This window comes from Heptranchias perlo, chromosome 1, assembly GCF_035084215.1.
Source record: "Heptranchias perlo isolate sHepPer1 chromosome 1, sHepPer1.hap1, whole genome shotgun sequence".
In the NCBI taxonomy this organism is placed as follows: Eukaryota; Metazoa; Chordata; class Chondrichthyes; order Hexanchiformes; family Hexanchidae; genus Heptranchias; species Heptranchias perlo.
In genome coordinates this window covers 80707996-80722009 of record NC_090325.1, presented here as the reverse complement: position 1 = coordinate 80722009, position 14014 = coordinate 80707996, and the positions used below count along the sequence as shown (strand labels likewise).

Below are 14014 nucleotides of genomic sequence, written 5' to 3'. Positions count from 1 at the left end.
GACATGCCAGATCATCGACACAGATACCACCATCACGAGAGGACACCACCCACCAGGTACATGGTTCATACTCCTGTGACTCGGCCAACGTTGTCCACCTCATACGTTGCAGGAAAGCATGGTACATTGGCGAGACCATGCAGACACTGCGACAACGGATGAACGGACACCGCGCAACAATCGCCAGACAGGAGGATTCCCTCCCAGTCGGGGAACACTTTAGCAGTCAAGGACATTCAGCCACCGATCTTCGGGTAAGCATTCTCCAAGGCGGCCTTCGAGACACACAACGCAAAATCGTCGAGCAGAAATTGATAGCCATGTTCCGCACCCACGAGGACGGCCTCAACCGGGATCTTGGGTTCATGTCACGCTACACGTAAGCAGGGAAAAAAAAAGTTATCTGTTTTTAATACAACTGGACATTCTCTCTCTGCCTTTCGGGTCTCTTTCTCTCTCTGGCTTTGTAATCTGACCCATTGTGTATTCAGAACTGTTTTCCGTGGCTAACCTGTCTGAACACCAACACCTTTGATTGGTGTGAGCGTGTCCCAGCCTAATATAAGATATGCGATTTGAGAACCTTTCACTCACTCACCTGACGAAGGAGATAATCTCCGAAAGCTTGTGATTTTAAAATAAAATTGTTGGACTATAACCTGGTGTTGTAAGATTCCTTACCTCTATCTCAATATCATATTCCTGCGCTCTCCCCATACCCCTTGATGCCTTTTGTGTCTAGATATCTATCTAGCTCCTTCTTAAATATATTCAGTGACTTGGCCTCCACAGCCTGTTCAACTTCCTCCACGGTGAGGCCATGGAGGAAGTTGAACACGATGAGAATTTTAAAATCACGACTGCCCATATCCTAACTTGCACTAAGTCCCATTCACCCATCATCCCTATGCTCGTTGACCTACAATGGCTCCTGCTCATAGGAACAGGGGTAGGCCATTTAGCTCAGAGCCTATTCTGCCATTCTATTAGATCGTGTCTAATGTGTAACTAAATTCCATTTACACCGCTTTGCTCCATATCCCTTGATACCCTTACCTAACAAAAATCTATCGATCCCAGTCTTGAAAATGTCAATTGCTCCTTTGTTCTGGAATGTGGACATAAAAGGTTATAATGGAAAAAGTGATATAAATGCAAGAATTTCCGTAAAATACAGTGTATAGATGTGTACACTGGAGGATAGGGCTATTGAAAGATCTATCCTTGAGTAGGTATTAAACATTATGAATTGGAGTCTAGAAAAGTATGTCTGGATTAAGTTGTCTTTGCAGTAAGTGAAACAAGGCTCATTGATTTTCTTTCAAATTACATTAGACCACCATAGGTTTTAATTTTTGATCTTTATTCAAAAAATAAATTAAATATACAAGCCAAAGCTGGAATTTTGTAGAAACCTTTTACAAATAATTTACAGATGAGGAAGTCAATACCTGGCATATTTACACAATGCCAGCACTTAAAATCTGAAAAAAATTACAAATTCATGGAGAGCAAAAATACAAACCATGACAAAACTAAATGTACTGAAACCAATATACAGAATTTTGCTTTTTAAAACAAAAACAGACTCCAAGAGCTTATAGTTCACTTTTCAGCAAATAGATTAGCCAAACATAAGCTGTATTTGAATTTGTATAGTTCCAAGTCTAAAAACATCCAGCAGTTTTTAAGGTTGGCCTCTAATTTATTGTAATTAGAATCTTAAGTGATGATACATGATCATTACTGCAAAGTACATAGTGATACCATTTCACAGAATTGAAAAATTAGAATGTAGCATTAAGAAAATCTGGAATCCCATCTTGCCTGATAGATTGGTGAGTATATGCATCACATGATGGGATACTAAGCAGTACAGACTAGAAATCCCCAGGCTTGATACCTGGTTTTGTGTTAAGTTGATCTCTTTTGACCAGGGTAGTGATTGGGATGCTAGGGAAGGAAGAAAAAAAATGCAGCCAGGGCTCTCGACTGTCATCCAGCGACTCTTGCTGGAAAGTGGACACCTGGCGCCAATGAACGAGGGCAGATGATGCGCAGCTGTGATAGCTTCCATGGTGAAATGGCCTAATGATGCTCACCGTCTCAACTCTCACTTCGGCAAAGTATTGGAACCATACTCCAGCAAGAATCAGCCAGTTCAGGATAGATGGTGACAAATCTGGAATATTTGTGCAAATCATGATGGTAGTTTTTAAATTTATGATAATCATATTGCTCAACGGTCAGAACATATCTGTAGTGCTTTGAACTCACTTCATTTAGCACAGATAGTCTAAATAATCAGTACAACTTCAAAACTGTAAATACAAAAATCATGGAATTCCTGTCCATTCCAAATTTCACAGAAATAGCCTAGAGTATTGGCCTTACAACCACCCTTGGTAGAAAATAAATGTCAGGATTTCTTTTCAGTTTACAGCATATTTTGCATTTCCTTTCAAGACCTTGTCTGCTTTCTCACCCCTCACTCTGAAACCAGCATCACACATGAAAAATTAGCAAGTAGTCCAATCGTGATTGGAGAGAGGATCGGATGGTCCTTTAAGTATGTCCAGACAGATAGTTACTTGGATTGATCTCTTGCACTAGAGAAATATGTCAAAATATTCTGAATCTTGATCAAGCGGTTCTTCAAGGATGTCATGGACAACACAGATAGCTGATATCTGGGATCCACAGGAAGAACAGCAAGAAGCCACCAACACCAAGCAGGTCCATTTGGAGGGCCCTAAATACAAAAATAGTTTAAGGAAAAAGACTTGCATTTATACAGCACCTTTGACAACCTCAGGTCATCCTAAAGTGCTTTACAGCCAATTAAGTACTTTTGAAGTGTAGTCACTGTTGTAAACTAGGGCAACACAGCAGCCAATTTGCAGAGTCAGGTCCACGAACAGCAATGAGATACACGGCCAAATTATGTTTTAGTGGTGTTGATTGAGGGATAAATGTTGGCCAGGACACCGGGGAGAATTCCCCAGCTCCTCTTCGAAATAGTGCCATGGGATCTTTTACTGAGGGTATAATCACGGCCTCAGTTTAATATCTAATCTGAAAGAGTGCAGCACTCCCTCAATACTGCACTGAAGTGTCAGCCTGGATTATGTGCTCAAGTTTGAGGAGTGGGGCTTGAATCCACAACCTTCCGACAGAGCCGAGAATGCTACCAACTGAGCCATGGCTGACCTCATCATTGTAGTTCATCAGTAAAGCAGTCCCTACATCAGAATTTACCACTGGGCCAAGGCTGACATCTTAAAGCAAATTAACTTTTTTTTTTAAAATAAAAAAAACTGCATTGTATGGTCATTTATACCACTAACCGATCTACTTTAAGACAGATGCTTGCCCATGCCTCAATATTTCCAAAATCCTGGTGACTTTGCACTTAAAACTGAACTTATATTAATAATGTTTAGAATAAAGATTATGACAACTGGAATGACATCATAAAAATTTAAGCTTACTTTCTCCACTCTAGTCTGGACTACTGAGCATCCCTCTCCCACTGCTCCACCATCTGTGATACGGCCTTCAGCTATAACAGCCTAGCTCTCCCGAATTCTCTTCAACCCCTTCATTGTTCTTCATTTCTCCTCCATCTTCAAAGTCTCCTTAAGCCTACCTCTTCAACTTGCCTTTTGTCACCCCCCAACCCTTCTCCCAATTGCTGCTTAGTGATAGAATTTCCCACCTTCTTCGAAGTACCTTGGAACCTATATCTATAGAATGGTTTAATTTTGTTTTGGAATATGTTCTGCCTCATAATATTTCTTATGCATTTAAAATACATGTTAGTACCATATCAAACTAACTTCTTTATAATCAAAGTGAAATTGACAAAAGTTTTATTCAGTTAAGCTATGGTACATCACACTTAGGTAATATTTTTACTATGGCTTGTATCATTATGCAAAGGTAAGAATTTATTGTGACCTACTGAATTCAATAATGTGGAGAACATTGGATAAATAGGTACGATTTCATGAGAGTAGTATTACCTGTATATTTGCTTCCCTCTCCGGCATTGGTCCAAAATGCTGAAGGATTTGACTATGGAATCTACTCTTCAGGTTTTGAAACCAGTTGCAAGCTTGTGCATATACTTCATCATGAAGATCCATAAGTTTACCCAACTCCTCTCCTGCAACCTGAAAATAAATATGGATATATATTTAAACACTGACTTTTAAAGTGGAAACAGACAAACTGCTTCTGTGTTATATAATTCAATGTTGTATCCAATACACAATGCCAGATACTGAGTGTAAAATAATTATGAAAATTAAAAAACCAAGATACAGCAACTAGCTATATTAATAACCAAGTATATCTGTACCATTTGTGCCACCCTATAGTGAAATTAATATGGTATATGGTAAACGTGGGCAAGATAAAGGAAACATACGTCAAGTTCAAACTAACTGTTTGGTTGAGTTGCAGCACTGGAAAAATAAGATCCAGAAACAAGTCTCATTGGTTAATTTTACATAGAATTTACAGCACAGAAACAGGCCATTCGGCCCAACTGGTTTATGCTGGCATTTGCACTCCACGCCAGCCTCCTCCCACCCGTCCTCATCTAACCCTATCAGCTTATTCTTCTATGCCTTTATCCCTCGTGCTTATCTAGCTTCCTCATACTTGAATCTATGCTATTCGCCTCAACTACTCCTTGTGGTCGTAAGTTCCACATTCTTACCACTTGTTGGGTAAAGAAGTTTCTCCCGAGTTCCCTACTGGATTTATTGGTGACTATCTTATATTTAAGGCCCCTAGTTTTGGTCTCCCCCACAAGTGGAAACATTTTCTAAGTCCACCCTATCAAACCCCTTCATAATTTTAAATGCCCCTTTAGAACACCCCTCAGCTTTTTCTTTTCTAGAGAATAGTGCTCCAGCCTGTTCAGACTTTCCTGATAAGTGTAACCGCTCAGTTCTGGTATCATCCTTGTAAGTCTTTTTTGCACCTTCTCCAGTGCCTCTATATCCTTTTTATAATATGGAGACCAGAACTGTGCACAGTACGCCAAGTGTAGTCTAAACAAGGTTCGATACAAGTCTAACATAACTTCTCTGCTTTTCAATTCCATCCCTCTAGAAATGAACCCCAATGCTTTGTTAGCTTTTTTTTAAAAAATGGCCTTATTAACCTGCGTCACTTTGTGATTCGTGTATCTGTACCCTTGGATCCCTTTGCTCCTCCACCCCATTTAGACTCTTATTTTCCATACGATTTCATTCTATGTCGACAATATCTAAAACGTCACAGAACATTTATGAGGTACAAGAAATCTAGTGAAAGAAAGAGCAAAACATTTTGTGCTGAACAAGTTCTAGGAAAAGTCCCACCAGCACCTTCACAAGGCAAATAGGGATGTGCAATAAATTGCAGTTTTGCCAGCATCACCCACATCCCTAGAATAAAAGAAAATAAATACATTTTGGAAGCTAGTCTCTTGTTTTCAATTCCACATCATTTTTAGACAAAAAAGGACAGGTAACCAGCTCCCATGTTTTTTAAAATACATTCTTGGAATAGGGGCGTCACTAGCAAGGCTAGCAATTAACGCCCATCCCCAGTTGCCGAGGTGATGGCCCTTGAACCACTGCAGTCCATGTGGTGAAGATGCTCCCACAATGTTGTTGGATAGGGAGTTCCAGGATTTTGATCTAGCAATGAAGGAGCGGCGATTTATGTCCTAGTAAGGATGATGTGTGCCTTGCAGGAGAACTTGGAAGTCATGGTGTTTTCATTTCACCAGCTGCTCTTGTCCTTCTCGGTGGTGGAGGCTGTGGATTTGGGAGGTGCTGCCAAAGAAGCCCTGGCAAGTTACTGCAGTGCATCATGTCGATAGTACACTCTGCAGCCACGTTACGCAGTGATGGAGAGTGTGGATGTTTAGGATAGTGGATGAGGCGTTATTGCTAGTTTAATAGAATACAAGAACAACTTGTGTGGAATTCCCATCTGATTTCCTCTTGATTTGAGAAGCCCAGATGATTCAGATTTTTATCTCACCACGCACAGCAAATCCGTGTTTGACTATACCAACGCCAAAAAAAGCAACGGCATATAAAAACTGACATGACAGTAAAACGGGGAATTTTACAAATCTGCACTCCTGGCACATAGTTTTGCCCACTGAGAGCACACTTCAAATATCAAGGACGGAGGTCAGCAGGATTTTCTGTCCATTAAAATTAACGGAGACCCGCTGCATCCCACGCTTGAATTTTCATTATGTGCTCCCAACAGGAAAAGGCCTGCACCTGGAGTATGAATTTGTAAAAGTGAAGGGTTCAGGGCAAGACCTACACCACCCCAGACAGGTAAATTACACACTGGCACCTTCTACTGCCATTACTTCTCTATGTTGTCTATGCTGGTGGCCACACAGTTTTCAAAGAGCATAGTACTTCTAATTGGACTGTAGTGGCGAGTGGCTCCTTTGTAAATATAAGCGCTGCAAATGATCTTTACCTTAACATCTTTCAAGTATTCAATATTGGCAATGTAATAACCATCCTTTTGCCCTCTTTCCAAAACTTTGAAACAATTTCCTCCAACAGTGTCGACAACAGACCGCCCATCAGGTAGGAAGTGAATGTTTCTTATATGCAGCATACAGCCATAATCTGTAAATCTGTAAATAATGGGCATCACTTTCATGAAATCAAAGAATAGGACTTATTCAAAATAGATATTGCACATTTCACCCTTTACTCTGTCCCCATTAACCAGAACAACGTAGTTACTCCAGTTATTTTAAGAGCATACTAAGTCCGCAAGTCTCAAGTATCATACAAAAGAAGCTATGATGGTTTTGCATAATGTTTTATAAATTATGGTAATGCAGTTATCTGTTGTGGTTTGCTTACTCTGCAATGCTGCTGAACCCTGAGTTTTAAACCATTCTAAAATACTGTTTGGAATACTAATTGGTAAACATTTCAAAAAGGCTAGAATTTGATATTATGCAACTTCAGGCCCAAATCCAAGGAGCATTTGAAGTTTGTGGCCAGAGCCTCTGCAATTTCCACCCCTACTTCCCTGTTCAATTACTGTTTGGCCTACCAATTTTTGATTCCAATCCACTGGGCAAGGTCCCTTTTTAAACTCAGTGAAATTTGCCTTCCTCCAGTTTAGTACTTTCACATTTGATTGTTCCTTGTCCTTTTCCATAACTATTCTACACCTAATGATATTATGATCACTGTTCCTCAAATGCTCCCCCACTGAAACCTGCTCCATCTGCTTCATTCCCCAGAACTTGATCCAGCACTGTTTACTTCCTTCATGGCTGGAAACACACTGTTCCAGAAAGATCTCAAACACATTTAAGGAAACCTTTACACTGTTACTGCCCAGATATAGTGGGAGAATTGAAGCCCCCCCATTATCATTACTCTAAGTTCTTGCATTTTTTTGTAAGTCGCCTGCAAATTTTCTCCTCTATCTCCTTCCCACTATTTGGCGGCCTATAGACTTGTCCAATAGAATGATTGCATTTCAACACTAACACACATGCACAACATAGATTTTTGTGCTGTTTTCCTACAAACTTTCAATCACTTGTATTTTTTTTTCTTTTTATTCGTTCATGGGATTGGGTGGGGGGGGACATTTATTGCCCATCACTAATTGCCCTTGAGAAGGTGGTGGTGAGCCACCTTCTTGAACCGCTGCGGTCCGTGTGGTGAAGGTTCGCCCACAGTGCTGTTAGGTAGATAGTTCCAGGATTTTGACCCAGCGACGACGAAGGAACGGCGATATATTTCCAAGTGGGGATGGTGTGTGACTTGGAGGGGAACGTGCAAGTGGTGTTGTTCCCATGTGCTTGCTGCCCTTGTCCTTCTAGGTGGTAGAGGTCGTGGGTTTGGGAGGTGCTGTCGAAGAAGCCTTGGCGAGTTGCTGCAGTGCATCCTGTGGATGGTACACACTGCAGCCACAGTGCACCGATGGTGAGGGTGGTATTAGATACAATATGGAAACAGTTTTTACGGCACAACCAGTCATTGCCATTCACCCAGCCTGTTTCCATATCCCTTCATCCACCTATCCAATTTGATCTTAATGTTGACATTTTCTACCCTAACCACGAACACTGGAAGTGAATTCCATAGCCACACAACTTTGTGTAAAGAAGTTTCTCTTGCTCTCTGTTCTAAATCTCTTGTATTTAACCTTGTATCTATGGCCCCCTCATTCTAGATCCCTCAACTACTGGAAACAGTCGTCTTCTACCTATCCCATCCTCTCAATTTTAAACACTTCTATCACATTGAATGTGTTACATGCCTTGTAAAGCCTTTATATCCTTTCTATAGCATGGTGCTAAACACTGCACGCTACTCTAACTAGGTCTCATTAAGGTTTTATATAGGCTCATTTACCTTGAGATTTTATATTCAATATCTTGTGATAAAAACTAGAATTCCATATCTTTTTCTAAAAAAAAACTTTTATCAACCTGAGTTGCTGCCTTAAATGTTCTGTGAACCTGTACCCCAAAATCCCTATGCTCTGCCACAACGTTGAGCCTACTTCCATTCAGGGTATAACTACTGTTTTTTCTTTACCAAAATGTGTCACATCACACTTACTGACATTGAATTCCATCTGCCACTTTTTAGCCCAATCCCACATCTTATCAAAATCCCTTTGCACCTTTCTTTGACCTTCTAAAGAATTAACTATACCTCCTATTTAAAGTCATCTGCAAATTTTGACAGACTTGTGGGGTCTTATTTCTACTAAGAAACATTCTTCACCCAACACTGGAATGGATTGGATATGTTCACTAGATGTTTTGTAATGTCATGTTACAACGTTGGTGGCATTCTCTGCTTACACACAATATTTAGAAAATAATTCCACCCTGGAAGGCAAGTTTGTTTTCCCTAGCCCGATAATACCTAAATACTGATACCTAAAGTACTTCATCTACTTTTCAAGGCAAAAAGTTGTTGCAATGCCAGCTCCTTCTCCAGATAAACTTATTTGTTCTAGTTCTTCCTATACAATTCTTTAAGATTCAAAAAACCCAGTGCCATTTCACTCCAATGTGTGGAAGATGGCGCTTGTAAAAGCAGTGTATGTTCAAACTTCTATTACATTGATGGTTGGTGTTCTTGCTGTTGAAGGTGGCTTGTTTGGTAGTTATGTACCACTCATTGCAAACCTTGCTACATTGGCTAATTGCAAATAACTTGAAAACACTAGCTATTATCAGTCTAGAACATACCCATTCTGAGGGTCACTGATGCACATTCCAAATCGTTTTGTACCCGTCTCAATGCATCTTCGAATCATAAGCCTATACCGTGGCTCAAAAACATGAAGAGGGCAAGGCACAGTAGGATACGCCATAGTGCACACAAAAATGGGAACATTCTTGGTCAAACTGCAAAAGAAAAAGCAATAAAATGGACTTAATATTTCATAAGACTTCTTAAAGTTATTTCAAATCCTGGGTTCTAAAACTTCTTCCCATGAAATAATTAGGGTTTACCATTACACAATGTGGCACAAGAGGAAGTTGAAAGTACAGAATCAAAACTAAGGCAAGTACCATGAAGAAACATTACAAGATCATTCATTTTCATAAAAGATTGTATGCAAACAAGTGAACATTAGTATCAAGACATACTTCCATGTTCTATCCCTCGCCTCCAAAAAAAACCTAACTAATTAACACTGAAATCCCAATCAATATTTGCATTCTAGATTTTTTTAGACTGCTATCAGTTATGGCCTGATTGTCTGTGGGAAGGAAACATAGTTGACTTGCAGGTCTCTTCAACTGTACCATTGAAAAGCACCTCGAGGATAATCAGGGACTGCAAGGATATAAATAGGAACATAGGAACAGGAGTAGGCCATTCAGCCCCTCGTGCCTGCTCCGCCATTTCATAAGATCATGGCTGATCTGTGATCTAACTCCATTTCCCTGCCTTTGGCCCATATCCCTTAATACCTTTGATTGCCAAAAAGCTATCTATCTCACATTTAAATTTAGCAATTGAGCTAGTATCAATTGCCATTTGCAGAAGAGTGTTCCAAACTTCTACCACCCTTTGTGTGTAGAAATGTTTTCTAATCTCACTCCTGAAAGGTCTGGCTCTAATTTTTTTAGACTGTGCCCCCGACTCCTAGAATCCCCAACCAGCAGAAATAGTTTCTCTATCCACCCTATCTGTTCCCCTTAATATCTTACAAACTTCGATCAGATCACCCCTTAACCTTCTAAACTCCAGAGAATACAACCCCAATTTGTGTAATCTCTCCTCATAACTTAACCCTTGAAGTCTGGGTATCATTCTAGTAAATCTACGCTGCACTCCCTCCATGGCCAATGTGTCCTTCCGAAGGTGCGGTGCCCAGAACTGCTCACAGTACTCCAGGTGCGGTCTAACCAGGGTTTTGTATAGCTGTAACATAACTTCTGCCCCCTTGTGCTCTAGTCCCCTAGATATAAAGGCCAGCATTCCATTAGCTTTCTTGATTATTTTCTGCACCTCTTCATGACACTTCAATGATCTATGTACCTGAACCCCTCAGTCCCTTTGGATATCCACTGTTTTTAACTTTTTACCATTTAGAAAGTACCCTGTTCTATCCTTTTTGGATCCAAAGTGGATGACCTCACATTTGTCTATATTGAATTCCATTTGCCACAGTTTTGCCCATTCGCCTAATCTATCAATATCGCTTTGTAATTTTATGTTTTCATCTACACTGCTTACAATGCCGCCAATCTTTGTGTCATCGGCAAACTTAGATATGAGACTTTCTATGCCTTCATCTAAGTCATTAATAAATATTGTGAATAATTGAGGCCCCAAGACAGATCCCTGTGGGACTCCACTAGTCACATCCTGCCAATGTGAGTACTTACCCATTATCCCTACTGATGCCTTTCGCTCAGCCAACTTCCGAACCAAGTCCGTACTTTTCCCTCGATTCCATGGGCTTCTATCTTAGCTAACAGTCTCTTATGTGGGACCTTATCAAATGCCTTCTGGAAGTCCATATAAATAACATCCATTGACATTCCCCTGTCCACTACTTTGAATTTTTTGAAGAGGTCTAATCAGGTTTGTCAGGCACGACCTACTTTTCACAAATCCATGCTAGCTCTCCCTGATTAACTGAAAATTCTCGAGGCGTTCAGTCACCCTATCCTTAATTATAGACTCCAGCATTTTCCCCACAACAGATGTTAGGCTAACTGGTCTATAATTCCATGGTTTCCCTCTCTCTCCTTTCTTAAAAAGCAGTGATATGTGCAATTTTCCAATCCAGAGGGACAGTTCCTGAATCTAGAGAACTTTGAAAGATTATAGTTAGGGCATCTGCAATGTGCTCACCTACTTCCTTTAAAACCCTGGGATGGAAACCATCTGGTCCTGGGGATTTGTCACTCTTTAGTGCTATTATTTTCTTCATTACTGTTGCTTTACTTATATTAATTTTATAGAGTCCCTATCCCCGATTCAATATTAGTTTTCTTGGGATTTCCGGCATGCTATCCTCTTTTTCTACTGTAAATACTGATGCAAAGTAATTGTTCAACATGTCCGCCATTTCCCCATTGTCAATAACAATATCCCCACTTTCAGTTTTTGAAGGGGCCAACACTGCTCCAGACCACCCTCTTTTTCCTAATGTAACTATAAAAGTTCTTCGTATTGGTTTTGATATCCCTTGCAAGTTTCTTTTCATACTCTTTTTGTAGCTCTTGCTATCTGTTTTGTGACCCTTTGTTGATCTTTGTATCTTTCCCATTCGCCAGGATCTGTGCCATTTTTTGCCTTTTTGTATGCCCTTTCCTTATGTCTTATACTGTCCCTTACCTCTTTAGTTGTCCATGGCTGTTTTTTTTAAGCAAGTAAGAGTTCTTGCCCCTCAGGTATAAACCGATTTTGTATCACGTTAAATGTTTCTTTAAACATTTCCCACTGATCATCAGTCGTTTTACCCATTAACAGATTTGCCCAGTTTACTGTGGACAGTCTCTGTCTCATCCCATTGAAGTCGGCCTTACCCAAGTCTAGAATCTTAGCAGCTGACTCACTTTTTTCCCTTTCAAACACTACATTGAACTCGATCATGTTATGATCGCTATTGGATAGATGTTCGCGTACAGTTAAGCCGTTAACTAAATCTGGTTCATATTCCACATGTAATACTGTATACCATGTATCATTGTCTTGGATACATAAATCAAATAGATTTTATATAATGTACAAACCCAACAACACCAGGTAATAAAAAGCTCTTGTTCCAGTGGGATATGGAATTTATTGCCAAAATGCAAGATAACCACTCAACTAGACCTACTTTCCCACAAGCGACTGGCACTTCAAAAAAAATTCAAACAGTTCACAATATTAGAATATTAGGTGTAATTATTGCAACTTGCACACAGTAATGACATCAAAAAACAAAACTGGCAATAACAGCAAAACTGAACAGTCATATAAAACTTTAAACAGGAATTTGGTATATACATTGTCATATAATTAGAATACAGTACAGTAAGCTGTTGAACATGATGTTTACGCCAGAGAGCGCTAAATAACCAAAGGCCAAATGGTGTCAGGTATCAGCCATGGCTCAGTTGTAGCACTCTCACCTGAGTCAGAAGGTCATGGGTTCAAGTCCTACTCCACAGACTTGAGCACAAAATCTAGACTGACACTCCAGTGCAGTACTGAGGGAGTGCTGCACTGTCAGAGGTGCCATCTTTTGGTGATCCCAAATTTCATCCTCAATTTCTTTTCCACTGTTCAGCAGTCAAAAATATATTCAGTAATACCATTCCCTTGCTATCCCTCAGCTCAATCGAAGGGGGATCTGTTTGGACCACTTATTTATTTAAATCCTTACACTCCAGCAGAATGACATTGTTTGTAATTAATATTAACTTACTTTGAAAGTTCTGCTGTTTCTTCATTGTGAACCCTTTGCCTTTCACACAGTTTTTCAGAAAGATACTTTACAATCACTTCTTCCAATAAGTATGTGACAACAAATTTCCTATTTTCAAGATACTGAAGAGAAAGATGCTTTTTATTATCTGGCTTCTTATTTTATCATAGTTCCATGCAATACATCCCCATCATTAAGGCACAGGTGTTAGGAACCAAAAGAATACACATGATTTAAATTTAACCACTAGCTGTTAATTTCACCAAAGCTACACTACAGGTGCCAGGTTTTTATTGAGGGGTGGTTGGGGGGAAATGATGAGTAAGCAACGCAAAGCTTGTTCAAGTGGGTAGGGAAGAACAACTTAATCATTTGCCATTTTAAAAATACATTTCATATTGTAGCTAGAGTTACCAACCCTCTGGCCATCTTAAGGAGGCCACTGGCATTGTGGCCAGCCTCGTTAATTTCCCTCCACCAGTGGGGGGATGGAACATTGTGCACAAAGTAGGGGCAGTCACTGAGCCGCCACTCAAATTCCCCACAAATCTCAAGGATGTTAGCACAGTTTTGTTGGCCAATCAAAATGCCTATGGTATCTTGTAACGACTGCAATGCTTAGGTAACAGGATCCCCGGTGAATTATGATGATAGTATTGGTTGTAGTGGTGGTTATAACCATTAACAGTAACTTCCTTACAACTAGAACCAGGACAGAGTCCCCCAGACTGGTACGTTTCATGGAAGGAGCTCACAGTGGACAGAACACAATAGCACAAGTTAATTATCTAGTGCTCTAGAACTGTATTACTGTGATGCCAATATAGATTTCAGGTTACTAATTTGCTAAAGCTCCTTAGGGCCCAGCATGACCTGGCATCCTTTTTGGCTTACGTTTTATCAATGTTAATTACTGTTTAGTGTGGTTGGGGAAAAAAAGGACTACATACAGAAAACTGGGGTACTGGAAGTCAGCGGATTAGATACTGGCTTCTCACCACCAGAACCTGGGCTCAAATCAAGCTCAGATAAGATGGCATGAAATGACTCTTAC

The 14014-nt window shown here is 40.1% G+C and overlaps 1 protein-coding gene across 2 annotated transcripts in view; it reads right to left on the bottom strand.

The window, feature by feature from the left end:
- Positions 1–1378: 1378 nt before the first annotated feature.
- The window catches only part of lonrf1 (LON peptidase N-terminal domain and ring finger 1), a 30073-nt gene continuing 17437 nt past the window's right edge, over positions 1379–14014 (bottom strand). The window contains exons 8-12 of one of the 2 annotated variants that reach the window (XM_067987065.1): positions 12961–13082; positions 9272–9430; positions 6508–6670; positions 4026–4175; positions 1379–2752 (exon numbers count right to left, since the gene is read on the bottom strand). In XM_067987065.1, coding sequence (XP_067843166.1) covers positions 2588–2752; positions 4026–4175; positions 6508–6670; positions 9272–9430; positions 12961–13082 — 759 coding nt within the window. In that variant the 3' untranslated portion in view covers positions 1379–2587. The remainder of the gene's footprint in view (positions 2753–4025; positions 4176–6507; positions 6671–9271; positions 9431–12960; positions 13083–14014) is intronic. The other variant, XM_067987074.1, reaches the window with a different exon arrangement.